A 20,579-nucleotide genomic window follows, 5' to 3' on the forward strand; every position below is an offset into this window, starting at 1 on the left:
TCCAAACAATGTTTCATTACCATTGTAGAAAGAACAGGATCAACAGGGAAAATTGAGGTGTTCTATATCTTTTGCCCCTTTGTGTATATAAGCAGATGAACAAAACTAATATTTACCCCCCCTGTCATCATCTCCTTCTCCCTTGCGATTGGCTTTCTTACGGATGCGGCACTGCTGTGAGTAGTCCACCACTTCCTGTCGCGCCTTGCGGCCCTCGGGTGACGGTGTGAAGAATTTTGTGAGGGCGTCGATGAGGCCCTTGGTCTTGTTATTGAAGCGCAGGCCGCTCTGTGAAAGGTCGTCGTCGTCCCGCATCGAAAAAAGCAGCCGATCGTCACCGGGGTAACCTTCGCAGGAGGAGCTGGAGGACGAGTTGGCCGAGACTGAACGCTTCCGCCGACCACGCCCAAGTTTCTTGAAGGGCCGCCCTGGCCTGAAGAGGAATTAAGGAGTGCAGTTAAGCAGAGTAAGTTCAGCCTGTGGAACTACATATGTACTGTTCAATGTTTCCCGCTGAAATTAAGGCGTTCATTTGGTGTCAGAACTATCGGAAATTAGTTCCTGACTGGTAAAGTTCATGTGAATGTCATCTCAAGGAAGAACAATGGAATTTCTGACATTACTTATAAACCAGTTTATACAATTTTACAAACAGCTTTAAATAGTAGCTAATATGAACTTGTCAAATATTACAGTTTTGTCTCTTGCCAACTGTACATCCATCTCTCATAAGCACAGAGCACCACCATCTAGCCAATTCAGATGTTTTAATGACTAACGTGCAACTGTTAATATGTCAGTCACACATTATCCTTTTTCCTTTGATCTTTGTCACCATGTAAATATTAGGCAAATGCATCAAGGTGTTGTTGAAATGCTCTTAACACAAATACAACACACTTTGTTTACAGTTTCCATTTGTTTTTTCCACCTCCTGCCTTCAAAGCACATGAACACAATGAAGTCATAACTACAGCAGCTCAACCTGGGGAATGGAACCTTCTGGGGAGCACGTGAACGCACACTTAGATTCGGTCTGGGGCAGTAGCTGCCGGAGGGGAAGGTTCAGGCCAGTGAAGGTTAATTATTGTAATTGTACAGCAAACATACATGCAGTGTGCTCTCATGCACATCAGAGTGACAGCCTCACACAGTGAGGACAGGTGGCAGGTGTTATGCCCAGGTCTGCCAGCCTGCTGAGAACTGCATGTCTTGCCGTGTAATTAATGTGAAACAATGCTGTAAATACTGGAACAGAAATTAACCCTGCACATTGTCTTTATAGACACATTATACAATGAAACGGGCAGAGAAAAGAAATGGCAATAAAAGGAAAACACGTCTGTAAGCGCAGTCTGGAGAATAAACATCGTAGCTGTAAGAAAAACGATGTCTCGCTGGAGCTCCCCATCGTACTGACACTGAAGAAGTAACCATGAGCTAAAGGCAGTTCTTTACCTGTTCTTGGGCCGTCCCAGCGGTGCGCTGTAGCGCCGTTTGATTTGTGCTGCCTTTTCATGTAAAAGCGTCTTTCCCTTTTTCCTGGGTTGGCAGATTTGACAAATCCACATGCCTGAGAGACAGAGAGAAAAAGAGACAGGTTCACATACACTGAGGTGGATTAGACACGACAGGCTTCAGTGCAGATACTAACACTGGGATGTATCTAACACATCGGTGCTTCATGGTGAAGCATTAGATGTTTCATTAGAGTTCATTGGCACTAACAACTCAAAAGATGTTTAGTCATTTTCTTTGACTATGATGATCATGTATGTACATGAAAGGTTGGACAGATACAAGTTGACTTCATGTCGCGTTTATGAGTTAAAAGAGCAGTTCTGTTTATTTACCTTTTGGCATCCGCGTGAGGGGAGGATCACAGCACTCCATGTGGAAACCCCTGTCACAGGAGTCGCAGAACAACATGTTGTCCTGTACAGCACAGACACACAAGTGTTGATGATTATCAAAGGTTTTTATACAGGGTGAGTCTCAGTGACCTGATTCAGGGGTGATGTATTTTACATGAAAGCTAGAACAAAATAATGAACTAAAATGTTACTATGTGTCAGTCATCACACTGACTGACCGATAGTGTGAAAATAAAACCACTGGTCAAAACTCATTCTTATTCAAAATTTTCAGCATTTATTACCTCCACCAAGTTTGTTATTTAGTTGTTTTCATCAGCATGTGTTTGCTTGTTAGCAGCATTACACAAAAACTACTGGACAAATTACCACAAAACTTGTCAGGAGGTGGTATGAGCCAGGGACAAATCCCTAAAATTTTGATGTGGATCCGGATCAGGGGTCGGATTCTGGATTTTTTGTATCACTTTCTTTAATATTGTGATATAGGGTGTTTATTCACAGATTTCCCAGGGAATAACTCATAGTCTTTGGTGGAGTTTACCCGCAGTTTGCCTTTCACACATGCACAGCCCAGCAAGAGGTTCTCTGCACAGTTCGCAACAGCATGAAATGCTCCGCATTTTTCAGGCAAGAGGTTGAGCAGCCGAGGGAAGCGGGCAGAGGCAGGAAGTGACGTATTAACACTGCTGCGAAGATCACATGATTTCGCTTACAACACACAGACACCGTCGTCAGCTCTTATCACCACAAACTCTAAACATTTTTCTCAGTGTGTATCCCCACTTTTTCACCGGGAGATATTTGTTTTCTTTTTCTTTATTTCATTTTTGCATGTAAGAGGCGTCATCAAAACCCCCCAATCGCTTGCGGCCAATCCAGTGGGGGAATCCCCTGCTGTGTTATCATATCGACTTCTCCTGGGTGTATAATAGGACTCCAGGCAGAGAAAAGTCAGCAGAAACTGTGAAGCATCTCATTCCGACATTTGTACCTCCTCCAGAGAAAATACGGAGGAACTGCAGAGTTCAGTGCATGTCTGAAAGCAGCTTATGAGTGTGTGCAATTTGGTACAGCTTTTTCAAGGGAGCTATTCAGCCTTGGCGGAGGTAAGTGCTCTACTGAGAGTCATCCTAATTTTCATTTTATGAATTAAAAATAAGAAGATTACAAATTAACAATACTTGGATATAATCAACCCTGACTGACTCTTTTCTCCAATTACAATATGAATTTTAACATTGTGCGTCTTGATATATTCTGCATTTTGTCTCATGGTTAACTCTCCCTGCAAACATTTGAATAACAATGTTTTCTAACTTGACAAGAAAGAGAAAAAGAGGAATCATACCAAGCCTGACTAAAATAGCTCAGTCCCAGGACCACAGAGATGTCTATCAGCATCTCTATCTGGCACTTAAGCAAAAGAGAGCGTTCACAGACGCCGTTTGGCTGCCAGGCCGCCATATTCGCTCATCCACTCACCGCATTCTTTCCTTGATCCTGACAGCTGCTGCAAGTCTTGCATTCGATGCACTGCCACCACAGAGCCTTGACACGCGCTGTGAGCTCTGGGGAGAACTTGAGACAGGACGGGTGGCCTGCAGGTAGACAGACAGGCAGACAAAAAAGAAAAACAAGTGAATCAACTTTAGAATTTTTTCCCGGCGTTGCTGACTGACAGCTGTGACCCACTTACATCATCGTAGGAGAAAAAAAAGGCTCCTTTTGGAATTAAAGCCCTCACTGAATCAAACCTGGCTGCAAAGAGAGTGTTCAAACATAAATGACAATCTGTCAGAGCTGTGCTTTTGCTCTGTTTGAGGAAGAGCAAACAAGACAGCCTTGTCTGGGAAAGAAACCCGCTGAGGAAAGAACAATCTGTCCTCTGCTTTCACCAGGCAATGTCAGGCCTTTGTATGAATACTACAACTCCTGGCTGAGAAAAAAAGACTTTACAGGGAATCCATTGTATCTCAAATGCACTGAACCCAAACTAATGCCAGTATGTGTGTATATTCAATCACTGTTTGTATTTGTCAGGTGTCAGTTTAAGCAGTGAAATGAAAGACATGTCCCCCCCCCCCCAAAAAAAAAACAATGACAGGACTACCATAAAGACTTGTTCTAGAAATAACTATAAAAAAAAGCTCTTGCAAAAATAAATTTAGAGCTGAACCATTTGAATTTCTGAAAACATTTAAGTAGAATTAAAAATGGAATGGTCAAAATGGTTAAAATTATCATCTGAAATGGAAGATGGAAAAGAAGTTCAAGCTAGTCTAACTAGGGTTGTCAATCCTGGAAAAACAAGCAAGAACAGGCTACAAAATGCAACCGATAGATCCCACCAAAACCAGGCCCCCAAAGACGCTAGAAGCCGACTCTTAAATCGTCTCTGCTTCAGCAGTGTATGTCTCTGTAACAATTTCATTCAGTCTGAATGAAATGGTTTGTTATGTTGATTACAATCCTGCTAGAGTCACAGACACCAGCTTCTTTCCTTTTTTCAGATGACTTTATTGATGGCTGTTGGGACATGAAGAGGATTTCAACAGATAAGATAAATCATGTTTCAGGAACAACTCACCAATCCTTCCTTTAAGAGTGAGCACTGAATGAAGCTCAAGTGTATGTGGAGAGTAAATGCTGAGTGAAGCTGAAGTAAAAGCTGTTGTAAACTGTCTGCTGCAGAGTAAGCCATGAAGGCAGTGAAAAAGGTATTTGACGTGTAACCAGTGAAAGTGGCTGAATTTTTAGAGCACGAGCAAGAGATAAAAGAAATGTTACTTGAAGAGGAAGAGATGAACGTAGCTGAAATGACATTTAAAGACACAGACGGACACACATCAAAGGACAGAGATAGGTGTGCAATCTTCCTAAAGTGACACTCGGCTGTGTTCTTATTTTCTACCTGAGTATGTACTAGTAGAGTATGACCATGTCACCGACTGAGCTGGTGGCAAGATCATTTTAAAAGAAGTTCACGTTTTACTGGTCCAAAATTCACACTTACCACTGTTGCCACAGTCAGCGCAGGAGATGAGCTCCTCCGGCTTCTTGTCGCGGTTCTGCTCCTTGGTGCCCAAGCAGAAGCTGCAGATTGGGATGGGCTCTGCCACAGGCTGGTGAGGGACAGAGCAGAAGAGAGGGAGAGAGAGAGAGGGGGACAAGTTTAGACTGACAGACAATTTAACAGCTTCATTGTGCAAATGAGAACAACAAAGTGGCCTTGTGTGTCCTGCCACAGCGGACGACTGCGGCTGTGTGTATTAACAAGCTAACAGCAGACTGAAAACGACAATGACACCATGGAGCCTGGGATCTGTGAGCAGAGGGTTTAGGATAATAAAGAGAATAAGAGTTACTGTGATGACTGAGTTTGTATAATTTATGTGACAGTGTCATGTTAGAGTCTGCCATTATGTGCCAGTGCCTCTTGCCGGATCCTGAGCTGTTTGATCAAAGGCTGTAACTCGCTGCTTCTGGTTGTACAGACTGAGGAGCCGCAGCATGTCCCAATTTTACACTTCCAGTTCCGGGGCTGCATAAATCTTTTAACGTGTCCCTGAAAACACACCCTTTGTCAGCAGGTGTGTGCTAAGATGCAAAACAAACATTATCTGAAATGTATACAAGCGCGCACCTTAGCCAGGTTTGTGTCAAGGACGACAAAAGGCTGGATAGCACTTAACATGTTTTTAAAGACATCAAATAAGACTTGTGTGAACAGTAAAGCTGAAAAAAAAAAAAAAAATCACATCATCCTGAAGCAGCACAGGTGCACTTCACACAGACACCAACCCACAAGGAGGCCCCCCTGAGGGCAAATCTTGAAAGTTTCTGGAGCCTGGAAGCTATGAGGGGAAGTGGTGCTACCTCACACTAAACCACAAGTCATTTCCTGCAAGCACATTTTTGTTTACTACTGAGCACAGATATAAGTAAGTTGAATTTGTATTGCTGTCCCTTTAACCATAAAAATCTTTATAGTTTTGGCTGGTATATTTACAGCTCACATAAATGTTGTGAATACAAATGAATTTTAGTAGCTTCAAATGTCAGAACTTGAAAAAGGAGAAAATGCTGATTTACGATGCCTATAAAACAGTTTTGACCTTTATCAAATTTTGTTTAACAATACCCAAATTTCCATGGGTGTAATTTTGATTTTATGACAGTATAGTGATAAAAAATACCCCTTTACAAATTGATGCAAGCACAACTTTAAAATGCTAAATAATTACAGCTCAGGTAACCTACTGCTTAGCTTTTTAACACGGTACAGTAAATTGTTTTTAGAAGCCACATGCTGAGCTGAATGAAAAACATCGGTGTGTAATCAAGTGGATCCAGAATAGTTTAACTTTAAATACACTCGTATCTGGGAGGTTCAACCGATGTCAATCGCATATAATTTATGAGCAACAATAATGATGTGGAGACAAAGACCTAGAGATGTTCCGATACTATTTTTCACTTCCCAATACTGATTCCGATAGCTGGACTATGAACATGGGCTGATATTGAGTAAGGATCTGATAAAATTGCATTTTCAAAAGATTATTCATATAATGTAATTTAACAGCTTTACACTACTGACCCTGTGTGGAAGTGATGATTACCATCATTGTTGTAAGACCTGGCTCAGTTTAAACCACTTGAAAAACAAATACATACAGGGAATGTATATACAATATCTAGTTTGACAGTCATAAGTGAAAAAAAAAACAACACTAATGAATAAATATAGGAATAAACAACAATTACGTTAATGCATGGTAGCATCATGGTAGCATCATGGTGTAGGGATGCTTCATTGTGGCACTTCACTGAAGACAGTGGGTGACCTGACTGCAGGAAAATCTGCAAGAGATTGTATGTGAGACGACAAACGCCAAAAAGATTAAAACAACAATGTCCTGGAGGGGAGGAATTCGCATCCAGACATCAAACTATCAGAACCTGTGGCAGAACATAAAAACTGCTGATGAGTCACAGTCAAGCAGAGACAAGGCCAGAAATCAGACTTCAACATTATACTTACGTTAACATTCAGCATTTTACAGATGCAAGACAGCTAAGCTATTGTTTAGGTAATTTTCAGACATGAACTGAGTTTGTCTTTCACATATGAAGAACACAGGAGGAGACTGCGAGAAAATATCTGGATCATACGGGCAAGTGGTGGTGCCTGGGTAGAGAATGCAGGTGGCAAGTGTTTTTATTAACAACAAATCGAAACTGGCTTTGGCCCATATCACAAAAAAGCTCTCGAATCTCGTTCTTGACAAATTTGTTGGCTTGTATTAAAAAATAGAGATATTTGCATTAGTTTCAGTTTTGTATTCATTGCATGTTAGAAATGTCATCAAAGCACCCACTCCCTGTTGGTGAATCTCCAGACGTAATCCTGCTGTATTCTCAGATGGGCTCACTCTGAGATTCTCAAGATTTTACAAGGGAGCTGATGGGGCAAACTCCGGGGAAGACCCAGACATTTGTGTTCTCCCATTCAGCCCCTCCTGATAAGAGATTATCCGGAGATCAATGCATGTCTGAAAGCAGCTTCAGAGTTTTCAAGTGATTTGTCAAACTCAGATTCATGATTTGCCACATTTCTTCGGCATCTCTGGGACTCGACTGTTCAGCAGCCATCTTCACAAATTTGGATGTTTTTCCAGATGTTTGACGTTTTCAACATGTTGCCATGGTTGTTTGAGGACTTTGGGGAATTTTCGTGATAATACACATATAATTTAAAATTAAACACAGAATTTAAATACTTATTTGGACATTTATTACCATGGCAACAATCTAAGCTTCGCGCAATCGGGTCAGACCCAATTCATATGCTCAAAATCATTTATGAGGCTGTAGCTTGTAGTAGCTAACCACTAGTGAGCACAGACATTTAGACTGCCTGTGATAATATGTGATATTGAAGGAGGCAGATACGACCAATGTCAAAATTATTTTTAGTAAAAACTCCAATAATATTTTTTTCTTGATATACACTCATACTTGCATAACGTCTATCACAAGTTACTATGATTTACAGACAGAACAATTACAAAGGAAAAGGCCTCTTAAGAGGAACAGCTTATTCTCAAGCACGGCCGTGGTAACTGCAATGAATTGCTGGAGAAAAAAACACTAATCTGTACATAGTGATGTAATCTGCAAAACCATGAAAAAAGGCTTTCTAACAGCCAAGGTCATAACATCTCTCCCAACCCACAAAGGACCATATCCTTTATTTAACATGGGGGGGGGGGAACAACACCATGACATTCAGTGAAATTGGTGTTCGAAGGTTTCCTGCTGGACAGCGTAAGTGTAAATGCACGTAGCTTTAGAGAGCTGGGTAGGCACCAGGTCCTGGCAGGGAAGAGACAGGAGCTTGATTTATTGGGTTCATTTCCTTCTAACTCAGGCTACTTCCAGCAGCCCCCGCTACACCTTACCCACCCACAAAACACAGCAGAGACAGAAAGGGAGAAACAAAAGGTATAAAGTGAGGGAGTAATGGAAGAGTAAGAAAGAGGTAAATGGAGAAAAAGAAAGGGTTGTAAAGAATAAGTGGTGAAGAGAGAGGTAGATAAGGAGAGACATTCAGGTGAGAAGAAGATAGAGCCTCGCTAGCTATCTCTCTCTCTCCATTTTCTGAAACCATTTTTCACGGGTGAGGATAATATGAAACAGTGATTGTGTACTGGATAACGCTACAAGATTTTACGATGAAAATAGCTGTATTGGCCAACAAAAGAAAGCAACAAAGTCACTGAAGAGAAATGGAAGACAGCAACTAGAAAGAAAGAGGAGGAGAAGGAGGAGGAGGAGGAGAGTATGAAAAAAGGCAAAGCGAGGACAAAAACAAGAATCCAGAGGGTAAAAGAGCTAAGGAAATGGGAAACGTAAAAAACGGGAGAAAATCTGCAGCAGCAGTCCTCCGAGCAGCCTGCGTGCGGCCAACACCTCAATCATTCCTGACGCTTAACCCCTTCCTCTCCAGAAGGGGTAAACTGCTCCCACTCACCCTGAGAACGCTCGAGTAAACTAGAGCTGAGAGTGAGCGAGCGAGGGAGCGTCGCCTTTAACACAATCAGACACCTTGTATAGAGATGCGTGTTACAGTGAAGCTTCAGTTACTGGCTGCTACTGTAAATTAATCCCCAACAGATACTAAAAAATGAAAAGCTAATCCTCCCTCCACGACAGGGAAATTGGAACAGTGAAACACAATCCTCAAATTCCTCCCAAGAGCTGGTTTTCCTCCCCCTTTCAGGCTTTTCTACCTCCGCCAGCTTCCTCAGCTGGCTGCCAGGTCTGCTCTTGCACTATGACAGCACTCTAGAAATTTCTCACATCTACTGGCCGTTAGAGTTGAGCGTCGACAGGGCCGACATTTCACTTGAAATGTGTGCGGATGTGTGAGTGTCTATTTTAAGCCTGTGTGTTCATGTATTGGCATGTGCTCTTTTTCTTTTCCCCAACGTAAGCAGGATTCAGGAACAAAATGTTGTTCTGAGCCAAGAACACACCTCATGGCACCTGTTAGCTACTAGCTGCGTCTACTAGGTGGACTTGACATGCCACCTTAAGTCCATAATAACATGTATTACAAGTTGCGGGTTCCTCTATAAATACACGCCTATACACAAACAGGTGGAGGTACCATAGTACGACCCAGCTGACACACCCACCTTTGGTTTATGTTACTTGAGCACAACAACTGCATATCATGTAGCACTGTGCTCCAGTGTTTACCTAATTCTTCAGTTAATTTTCGAGAAGTTGAAACTAATACTTGAGGCAACGTGTAGCATTTTCTGAGACCTTCTAAATGCAGGTAATAGGTTATAGAAAACCACTACAGGTAACCTGGAACCCCCTTATATACTGACTTATGTTATCCAAAGACAGATGACAGAAGAGTGAGATGTGAAGAAGAGAACAATAGAGGAAGGACAAAAGGAGAAGCAGAAATGGAGAAGGAGGAAAGAAAGGATAAAAAGCATTGGGAAAGGAGAGAAAGAGGGGAAAGCTTTACTGTTGTCCTTGTCTCAAGTCAAGGATCTCATTAACATGGGAGCCCAATCTCAGCAACACACCCCCACCACCACTACAGATCCTTATGGCGGCCCCCAACTCGAACACAAACTCATTGATCATTGTTATAGGACACGCCGCGCAAGCAGAGACAGCGCACACACGCACACACACACACACACACACACACACACACACACAGTTCCAAAAGTCATTACATGCACTGAGGGATAGCAGTCACGAGACACACCTTGACACGCTATGGTTTCACTTTCATTTAAGAGCACACAAACACAAACGCATGAATGCTCAATTGACAACAGTTAACCGATAGGAGACCACGTGGCGTTTCAAATCGGAGATCCCTCGAACGCTTGGAATTAACTTGTGTAAATGTGACATCTACAAGAGCCAGAGGAGGACTCTCTGTTGTGCCAGCATGCCCTACCTTCAGCCAAGCATCACCCTCCATTAAAGCTGAGGTTAGCCAGGGAGCACAAAGCTAAATCACTGTATCAAACGGAGCAGGGGCTGGCCACGCTCCAGCCGTCACTTCCACAGCTGCTCAACACATTGGTGGGCTGGTGATGTTGGCCATACGCGAGGCCTCACACAGCTCCTCTTCCCCTGCCAAATGCCATTCACATCAAAGCCACTGTTGGGCTCTTGGTTGCTGCTTGCCCTGGGCATCGACACCACTGCTAATGTTGTTTCTATTAAGAGGTGAAGCAGTGTCTCACAGTCCATTGAATGTGTTGCATTTGAGTATATGCAATGTCTCAATGCACAACTTATAGTTACCAAACAACAGCGCTGGGTTAAAAGAACGATTCTCAGATTAATATCGATCTTAATGATCTGATATTGATTCATATAAAGGAGGAATAGATATTTAAGTATATGCCTTTTCTAATAATTGACTCCATTTCACATAAGAACAGCAGCAAAATGATAGCAAGCTAGCGAGTTACTTCTCTCATCTCATATCTTTGTCTTGAGATGGACGAGACAGAGTTTACACTCACACACAGACAGGCCCCGCCCACACTCACAGAGCGACACAGACAGTGAAGCAGATATATGAGGAGCAGAGTCGGATAACAACAAAGAGAGTGTGTCCCATTTGTTGAAGAACAGTGGCAAAAAAGGTAAAACTTCTGGGTTTCCACTACGACCCGCGCTGCACAATGATCAGCGCCCATGCTTCATGATCAGGGCAGAAGCAGCGGTTGGTTTGTACAGTGCTGGAGTTTGCTGTGTCCTCCCTCCGCACTCGCACAGCCAGGGCATCAGGGTTAAAGTGACCGTTACGATCCGGATTTAATGATTCGACACCATCGATACACAACTAAATAAATGTGATTTGTCTGTTTGTGTGTGAAGAGCAACGAGCAGACACACTCACTACTAGAGGAAACACTAGAATAATAACCTAATACAATCATAATCATCCCATCCTGTTTACCGAACTGGTAACATATATCCTGTGCCAAAAGCTTCATATGTATTAAAGGGTAAATTATATTTATTGTTGTGGCTGTGTGGTTTATTTTATTTATGTGTGTTCAAATGTCAGACTATTCTTAAGAATTATGAGAAAGTTCATTGCTCTTTGTAAGCATAATTGTTATGCTATAATATCAGTGGCATGACATTTTTTCACAATAATATAATTTATCACAATAATTTCTGATACATGCATCAACCAACAAATGTGGTATTGTGACCGGCATACCTTAATATTTTAAATTATGCTGCAAGTTAGAGGTTTCGTGGCACAGTTTACAGCTTCAGTTCTGAGAATATCTTTCATATTCAAGCAAATTGTATTGTACACTGAAATATGCCATACTGAATCAATATTGAATCAAATCAGATCGATTTGGGAAATCAGTGGTGATACCCAGCCTTATTGAACTACTTCACAAATGCAAAGATCCACAGACATAAATAGAGGAGTCTATAGTGTTTCTCGTGCTTGAACACTTAAAGAACCAGTTCAAAGACTGTTGATTTTAAATGAGCTATGTAACATGTACATGTGTGGGAGGATAGTCTGCAGACACATGGCACAAACAGCAGCACCACTCCAACAACGTGTTTTTACAACAGTGGGCAGCACTGACAGCTTCACGTTACATAACTAACAGGCTATTAGCAAGTTAGACAGAGAAACCATATTTTCAAGTCCCCACATCATAAACAAAGCTGGAAGTTGCCTTGATTTCAGCAACAGTTGCTCCCTTCTGCAGTGATTTAATTTCTGCATGGTCTGCAGACACGGTGACCATCTTCAATCAAGTTTCACCTCAGCTGTCTTATAAAAACCAAAATATGACCACACTTCAGACTGTAAAATTGCTGTCACTGCCTCCGCCACAATTTCATTGATGCCAAATGAGACAATGTTGCATGCTGCGCCTGAAAAACTGCTGCCAACTTTGGTTGATGTTGGACAGTATTTACTTTGGGTTTTTCTAAGCACGGCAATCAAACACAGATCTAATGAAAAAAAATGGAAATGGTAATACTGGGGCTGTCACTTTTAGTCTAACTTCAAAATTGAATTGGAATGTGGAATATTCAAACTGTAATGACCTGTTGAACATGATGTCAGAACATCACAAAACAGCAGAGGGTGCTCACTATCAGTTTGACCTCTTGACCCATCAGATAAGTAAGCCACTAATGTTACAGTGTTTGGCTATACAAATGGAAGATACTGGCAAACAAACCTGTCCTGAGCAAACAAACATAGCAAAGCATCTGAGAAGCGGTGTGTAGAAGTGTTTTTTGTTTACATCGTATACGGCAAAGTAACGAACAAAGGTAAGGCAGTTTGTTGAATTTGTACAAAGCAACTATCTAACTCTACAACAACACCAAATCTGCAGGCTCACCTGTTGAATTTCCCACCAAAGAGGAGGCGGCACAACAGACGAGCTGAGCAACGGCAAACTTATTTGATTGCATGCTCACGAAAATGGGGGGTGAACTTTTTATTCTGACCCAATTTTTTGGGTAGCAGAAGAAATATGAGAAGTATCTGCATGGCTATATACCACAACAGGGAAAACAGAGAAATGAAGAAAATATTTGTTAAGATATAGGGCTGCAATTATTAACTGTTTTAACGATGTTTTAACCACCAGATTAACTGAATATGATAGTGATTAAATGATTAACAAAATGTTTGGCATTACATTTTTCGGCCCAACTGTTGCAGTTCTTTTGGGATTATTTTGGACCGACCCTTTAAATAAATGCTCCACAGTTTTCCAATCTCTCTGCTGGTGTGTAGTTTACCACTAAATGTCAAGTAAGAACTGAGCCTGTGGTGGCAGTGCAGCTTGAGGTTAAAGCTGGTGTGATCAGAGTGGAGCCCGGCTTTTTTTGACTTTAGGAACTAATAATGGGTCAACTGAGGCCAGGGCTCTGACAAAATGGAAACAATGAATGCCTGTGTCAAGGAAATGGGGCGGCAGAAATGACAAAGTTATACAAGATTCCCCTCCTCCTTTAAAAAATGGATCAATCCATAATCTAAAATTCAAGAAAAGTTAACAATAGAGTCAAGGGAGTCCATTTCATGGTTCCAAACTTGAGTCATTCTCCCAGCATTCCTGTGGTGTAGTACTACAACCCTGGGATTGTTTCCCTTCATCAAGCAACAGCACAAAATCCTCTCCTGTGACTACATAACATGATGGAGCAGCAAGGAGCAGGGGGGATGGAAGCGCAGAGGATACAGAAACAAATGAAGAGGCAGGTTGGACCCAAGGCATATAATCGATGTCTGGGGACATTTTGTATTCACGGTCCCCTGAGTGACGATACATGATGTCTTCACCTTCAGCAAACACAAGCAGAGAGGCAGATGTGTGTGATGTTATCCAGACAAGTGGGTGTCGATTTAATACCGGCTAAAAGGAATGAATTACAGTGGATAAATATCTCCATTACGGATCATAATAAGCAATACGTACTGCAGCAGATATACACCTACTACCAGCAGATGGACCATTAGCTGCACGATGCTGTCATTAGCTAATCCTGTTAGAGGGTCAGTGGGATGTTTTGGAGGGAAATCACCATGACATTTATTTTTTACATCACCACAACATGGTGTGTTTGTGTTGTTAACAAGTCAGTTTTTTCGTGCATCCTTGCCATCACACTGTACGTCGACATCGAGAACTCTGGTTCACCCCACTCCAGCTGCTGAGGAGAGGGCAACTGCAGGGCAGGGAGATTGCTCTTGTCTATTATGACAGAAGGAGCAGCATGCACGCTCGCGTACACACTCTCAGACGACTAAATACGTATACGGATATACACACAAAGGCTCGGCATCAAGCCCATCCCACCTAATGGCTGTATCCTCATACAGCTAACGGGTGCTCAGGGAGGCAATGAGGTTTGCCATCTATATATCCATGACCCCTGGTTGACTTCGCTCCCCCATTCAACTCCCCCTTCATGACCTGGCAATGGTACCCTATGAGGGTGAGAGGGGGGAGACAGAGAGACAGAAATAGGTTCTGGGTTCCCGTTTGAATGGAGCGCAATGACATAAACATCAGTGTGTTGAGAACACAAATCTCCCTGCAAATGGGGTCAAAGCCCGTGCTTATCCATTTGTTTTTATTTTCCTCCCCCCCCCTCAGCCTTCACACACTCTCTCTCCCCCTTTCCTCTGGAAATCGTAACTGTTGGCAATCATGCAGAGCAATATGGCAATGATGCGCCAGTGGAAGGGTAACGGAACAGACGAGAGAGATCATGCAACACCCTTCTCCGTCGTCCTTGCACACAGTCTCCATCTCTTTGATGCATGTGCCACTTGCACAGGCACAGAATAGCATGTGGTTCATGAACACACCAACGTGTAAAACACACATGACTGAGCAGCAATAAGGTTGATTCCTCTGGAGAGACATCACAAGAAGGAGCAGAGAAGAGTGAAAAAGGCTTGTGTGAATGCCAGACACAAATGTCAACTTCTTCACTGCTGCAGCAGCTTCTCTATGGTCTGAGAGGAGCCTAAAAAACAAACACTTTTTTACCTTATCCATGCATTCATAATCTTAGATTAGTGCAATATGGAGGAATTTACAGGAGAATCACTAAAAATTGCTTTCTGCACATTTACTTTGAATTTAGGAATTTGATGAGAGCTTTCATGCTCACCTTTGTAAAAGCATAGCAAGCTTTGACACCAAGGCATGCATTCTTTTGTTTGAGTTTGTATTGAACTAATATGGGGAAGCCAGCCAGTCATTAGCTGAGCCACTAGAGGAGGAAGTGGCTGATCTCTGTTTGTCTTAATAGGTGGACCATCTGCAGCCAAGCAGGTCACTGTGTTAGGCAGACCCCATGTGACTCCAGCCTGCTCTCTAGGCTAATCCTACCCTACTGTGTATGTGTGTGTGTCTTTACCAGAGGGTTCTGTGGTTACAAAGACATGACCACACAGGGGCCAGATAAAGCCAGTAGCCAGTCAAAACAGTGTTTAGGACGAGTCTACTGTCCTACTGACTGTCTGATAACCTGGGTGACATATGAACTGATGATGGACCAAACGGTTGGCAGATATATTAGAGTTATGTGTAGTTCTAACAGGCTTGTAGAAATACATTACTGTAGGTGTGTGTGTGGTCTCAAGTCAGGATACGTGTAGTTTGTGGTTAGGACTGTGCTTCCTTCTTTGCGTGCAGCAGTAAGGGTGGGTGTGTGTGTGTGTGTGTCTGTGAATGAACGTGTCCCTGGCCCTTACAACCAGAGGTTAGCAGGCGGCTGCGCTCTGTGATCAAGTTACAAAAGTGGGTGTGTTCCTGCTCTCTTCTGTCGCCTGCATGTCTGCCTCTCCCTCTTTCTCTCTCTAACTCATTCTGTCTCTCGCTCTCTTCTCCCTCTATGTCTCTGCCTCTCTCTCACTTTCTGGAAACAGAGGTCTGAAGCTTGCGTCATCCAGGCCTCTTCCTCTGGCAGCACTACACACCACCTCTCACTCGCTTGTCTGTGCTCCTCCCTTTCCCTCTCTTTATTTCTGTCATTGTTTCTGTCTTTCTTTCTTCCTTTCACCCATCTCTTGACAGCTACTGACAGGGAGCAGCCCAGCAGCTGGTCCACACTCCCTGCAGGAGGCTGGAAGCCATGTGACTCTCTCCCCTGACCTCCTCCTCATCCACTGCTAAAAACTGGTCCACCAGCCACCCACCCAGCTTCACTCTGGCATTGCTCTGCTGGACCATAGCACTCACACATGCAATGTAAACCAGCTTCAGTGATGTCTAACCTGCATCCTGGCCTGTCTTCCAGAAACACACATTGATAGCATAATATACACACTGCAATTTGTGGAGAGATGCTCACACTGGTATGTGCCTGATCTTACAGCTGCTGCCCAGCTCTTCTCAGCTACTTCTAAAATTACTCTGCAATATGCCCACTGTAAACCACAACACCATATGCCAGATGAAAACGTCCAACTGACAGCCACGTATTTTAAGACCTTACTGTACTAAAGGAAATTATGGCCTTGTAGGGCCAATTAGACATGCAGCACTTACTACGCAAGTTGAATGTGTGTGGTGTTTACTGCAAAAGGAGCCAGAAAGCGTTGTTTTCTATATTTATCACACATTTATTCACTATCCCTCCATCGCTCCAAACTTTTTGGACTGGAGAGAATGTCCGATTTTTGGCACAATAACAACGCAGCTACAGTTGTTGGTTCAGCGGGACATCAGTGATCTAATCGGACATGTCTGACACTGCAAGACCAAAGTGTTTGACACCTGATTACTTTATTACATGTCTATTGTATATATATATATAAACTTTTGTTTTCAACAAGGATCAGTAAAAAATTTGATCAGATGTGCTCCATTTAATGTTTATGTGCACAGACATTACCTTTTCTTTCTCATGAGGCATCAACCGTACAGGTGGCAGTGATTCCAGTGACACTGTTCCGGTCCCATCATCATGGGAGCTGCTGCGGCTGACGAGCTGGAACATTGGACCCTGCTTAACCACACGTCCATGGGCCACTGCCCTCTTCAAGGCCACCCTCAGATGCTGGTGGAAGAGGCCAGGCCCCATGGAGCCGCTGCCCGACAAGTAGGCCGCCACATCAGCCTGGCACTTAAGAAAGCGCTCAATGTTCTTTAAGCTGGAGCCATCAGGCTCATGGAGCCCCTCCAGTGCCCGCTTGATCAGCTTGTTCCAGTCGAGTCCCGGTTTCTTCCCAGAGTGGGAGTGAGAGCTACCACAGCCACTACTGCTGCCACCTCCCCCACCTCTTTCAGAGCTGCCACCACCTTTAGGCTTGGGCAGAGCCAAGCGTCCAGGGTTATCAGGGTCCTTGTAGGAGTTTAGACCTTTGTTTGTGACCTTTAGGATTGTTCCATCCTTGACACTGAGCTCTAACTGCTCTAGAATCGTTTTGCGGTCTAGACCATGGGACATGGATACCGCATTGCAAATGCGCTCCTCTGACGGTCGCTGCTTCTGCTTCTTCACCTTCTTGATGGCCTCTAGGATCCATTGGGTGTACATTGGGTTTGCCAGTTTCACCATGGCTGCAGCCTGGGTAGGTGCAGAGGCCTTGTGGCCTTACTGCAATGGCCGCTGACAAACAATAGGGACTGTAAGGCGAGGAAATACCTGGCCTGCGCCGTAGCGCCGCCTCCTCCTCCTCTTTGCCCTCTGCCTGCTTACTATCCCTTGTCCTGGGGTCGTACAGAAAGTCCCTCAGAAGCTGAGTATGAGCAGCACGGATGGGAGCAGCTAACCATAGCACAAACCCACTGAACCAAGCTTCCACCCGGTAAAGTCACGTTCACCCACCACCCACTCCCAGCCAGGTGACGGTCCCTGGTGAGAAGCAGGGGGCGTGGAGGAAGTAAAAGGTCTATTAGCAACTTGAACTCCAACAGTACACAGAGAAATGTAGAGTAGATCTTTAAAGGGGATGTTCAGAAATAAAAAGTTGTGTTTCCCACTTTGTCCGTCAACACCTGTTCAGTCAGTTTTGTGCTGCTGTTAAATTATCCAGTTCTCAAAGTGTGTAGTGAAAGATGCTCATCTTCTCCAAGACATGGAATTAGTGTTTCAATGATAATGGCGAGGGCGATACAGTAAAAATGTTTCCTGTGGATAGTGACGATCCATGAGATGTTGATTCTCGTTCCCTCCTCTTCAACTTGTTCTTTTCTTCTTTACCAGCAGCTCTGGGCTTCTCAGCTCTGGGATGGAACAGATATCTCACCCCAGGGAGCAGCCAGGGCTGATCACCTTCATGCCTATTGCACCTCGGTAGCTGACAAATCCTGCAGAAAACACACAAGAAAAGAGGTTGGTGAAAAGTTGCAGATAAAAGTGGAAGTACAGCAACAAAGTTCAGTCTTAGGTCAGAGAATCTAAGAGGGTGCATGCTTTTGAGGAAATCTGCTACAGTGTCCTCACACAGATCCACAAATAAGGCTATGCTCGCCCTACAAAAGCAACACGAGGCTTGGGCATGCACTACTATCATAAATGAATACTAGGAAGAGGAGCAAACAATCTTAACAACACATGTTACCACTAAACAGCTGGCTTGTCTGATTAGTGTGTAACCATGCTTAATTTCAGTGATACAGTAATATCACTGTACTATCACAACCAGTATGGCATAATACTGTCAACAAACAAGTATGACCAGAAGCTGTGGTTACTACTAGAAATTGTACATACATGCCACAATATGATGGAAACGATGAGAAATAAAAGGGTAAACAACATCTTCCTAAAAAACTGCACTAGCAGGTTGACTATGGGGCTAGTTGGGTTGCTAACGTAAACATGATGCAGTCAAAACACAGACTGTTAGCAAACATTAGCAGCGACGCTGGCTAAAACTGTAAGCAGACACAAGTGTCGCATCACCAGACTGTTTCCTGCTGCTGTTTACTGTCACTGGTGTGATATGAAGCCGCCAAGTGTCCGACAACAAGCCTTCCCGCTTACTGCTGTTGTTTAGCAAGCTAACGATACATGCTAGCCACCGGGCTAACGTTGCGATTATGTTACTTACGTTACTTGCTAACCCGAAATGTAAACAGCATGAAACTATAGGTCAGCCGGCGCCTCTGCACTGAAAAACACAGCATTCCCTCCTTCGCCAGAAAATCCGGGACAATACCGAGCACCACGGCGCAGCGAACAGGGCCAATAATATGATTTTGAATGACATTCAGATATTAACCTGAAATCGCGGCCTTGAAAAAAAAGGCACAATGCAACTTGCAGACGGCCATCTCTGCTAGCGGGCAAGTGCGAAAACGAAGCGGTGGATTCCGCAGCATTACGCGCTCTGCGGCGCCCTCCACAGCCCCCGGTGCGGGTGAGCAGCCCGTGTCCGCTCAGAGGCGTCCCTGCAAGCGGACACCACCACGCCGACTTCCTCCCTCCGCCAACCGCCCTCCCACGTAACGCTACAGCCCGCGATGCGCTGAAGACAAGGCCGCTGGAACGAAGTGGCTAGGCCTCGGCTTCCCCCCTCTCAGAGCCCCCCACCCACCCCGGCTATCATCCTCCTCTCCGTGCCCCTCTCTTCCGCCACCTCTCGCGGTTCCCCACCAGAAAGCCCGAGCTGGTCCGGTTCGGGTTTACCGAGGGGAACCTCGGCAAAAAGCGGGCCGTGTTAGAAATAAAAAAGCCCTCAGTCCCCCTCCGTCCGGCTTCCGCTGCTACTCACCGGGATATCGTGTCGAGCCGCCGAGGAGAAGGTGCCAAAACCGTGCGAAACGGAGACAACAACAAGCCTAAAAATGCAGCCAGAGACCAGGGGCTCTAGAGCCGACGCCATCTTTGAGTGAAACAGGAGCACGGCTGGTGGGGGAGGGGGGAACACCGAACCGTCAGGCTGGGCCAAGGGAGCGTCTGCATGGTGCGGGGCGAAGAGCCAGGGGAAGGGGGAGATTCACTGCAAGGCGCGGGGGGCGGCGGCGTGCTGTTGCTATGAGAGGGGTGTGGATACTGCTTGAGGACATGAGATGGAATAAAAGGACAGATGGTGATGGAGGGAGAGAGAGAGGGAGCAGAGGTGTTCTCACTTTCTCTGCTGTGCTACGGCTACATGAGGGAGATGCAAGGGAGCGTCTGCATTTTGCCCAACAGTTGTTAATAAAAAAAAATAAAAAAAATACCAAAGCCAATGAGCATGCCTTAACGTTAGAGGGTATTTAAAGATCAAAGCAGACATCCCTCCTCACTGCAGTCTATTGTAGCCGCTGAAGATGCCACACAGATCCAGTCCTGGTGATCAGACGCTGGTGTGGAGCTATTACACCACATGATGAAGCGTGTTATTATGTGCCTATGCAGACGAGTGTGCTGATGCATTTCTCTCCAGACTGTGAAACAGAGCATTATCCTCTCCCACCAAAGAAAGCGATTATGTAAACTGTCTGCGGCCGACCCACTTTGTTACATTTCATTAAAGGACAGTTGAGTCGAACACCTTCTCTTCATAATTTGCTGCGGAAAGCAGGGATTTTTCACAGCAACATAAATTACAGCATCTGGTGACAGATGGAGGCAACATAATGTAAAGGTGTCACTCGCTGTGTGCATGTGAAACTGCAGCATGCTCCATTTAAATGT

The 20,579-nt window shown here is 44.2% G+C and overlaps 1 protein-coding gene across 4 annotated transcripts in view; it reads right to left on the reverse strand.

The window, feature by feature from the left end:
- kat6a (K(lysine) acetyltransferase 6A) overlaps positions 1–19,883 on the reverse strand; it is a 36,415-nt gene extending 16,532 nt beyond the window's left edge. The window contains exons 1-8 of one of the 4 annotated variants that reach the window (XM_035165408.2): positions 19,672–19,883; positions 16,845–18,262; positions 6,645–6,740; positions 4,891–4,999; positions 3,360–3,475; positions 1,854–1,935; positions 1,459–1,573; positions 117–433 (exon numbers count right to left, since the gene is read on the reverse strand). In XM_035165408.2, coding sequence (XP_035021299.2) covers positions 117–433; positions 1,459–1,573; positions 1,854–1,935; positions 3,360–3,475; positions 4,891–4,999; positions 6,645–6,740; positions 16,845–17,510 — 1,501 coding nt within the window. In that variant the 5' untranslated portion in view covers positions 17,511–18,262; positions 19,672–19,883. The remainder of the gene's footprint in view (positions 1–116; positions 434–1,458; positions 1,574–1,853; positions 1,936–3,359; positions 3,476–4,890; positions 5,000–6,644; positions 6,741–16,844; positions 18,263–19,671) is intronic. The other 3 variants (XM_035165410.2, XM_035165407.2, XM_035165411.2) reach the window with 3 other exon arrangements.
- Between the last annotated feature and the right edge of the window lie 696 nt (positions 19,884–20,579).

This window comes from Hippoglossus stenolepis, chromosome 9 (genome assembly GCF_022539355.2).
Source record: "Hippoglossus stenolepis isolate QCI-W04-F060 chromosome 9, HSTE1.2, whole genome shotgun sequence".
Lineage (NCBI taxonomy): Eukaryota > Metazoa > Chordata > Actinopteri > Pleuronectiformes > Pleuronectidae > Hippoglossus > Hippoglossus stenolepis.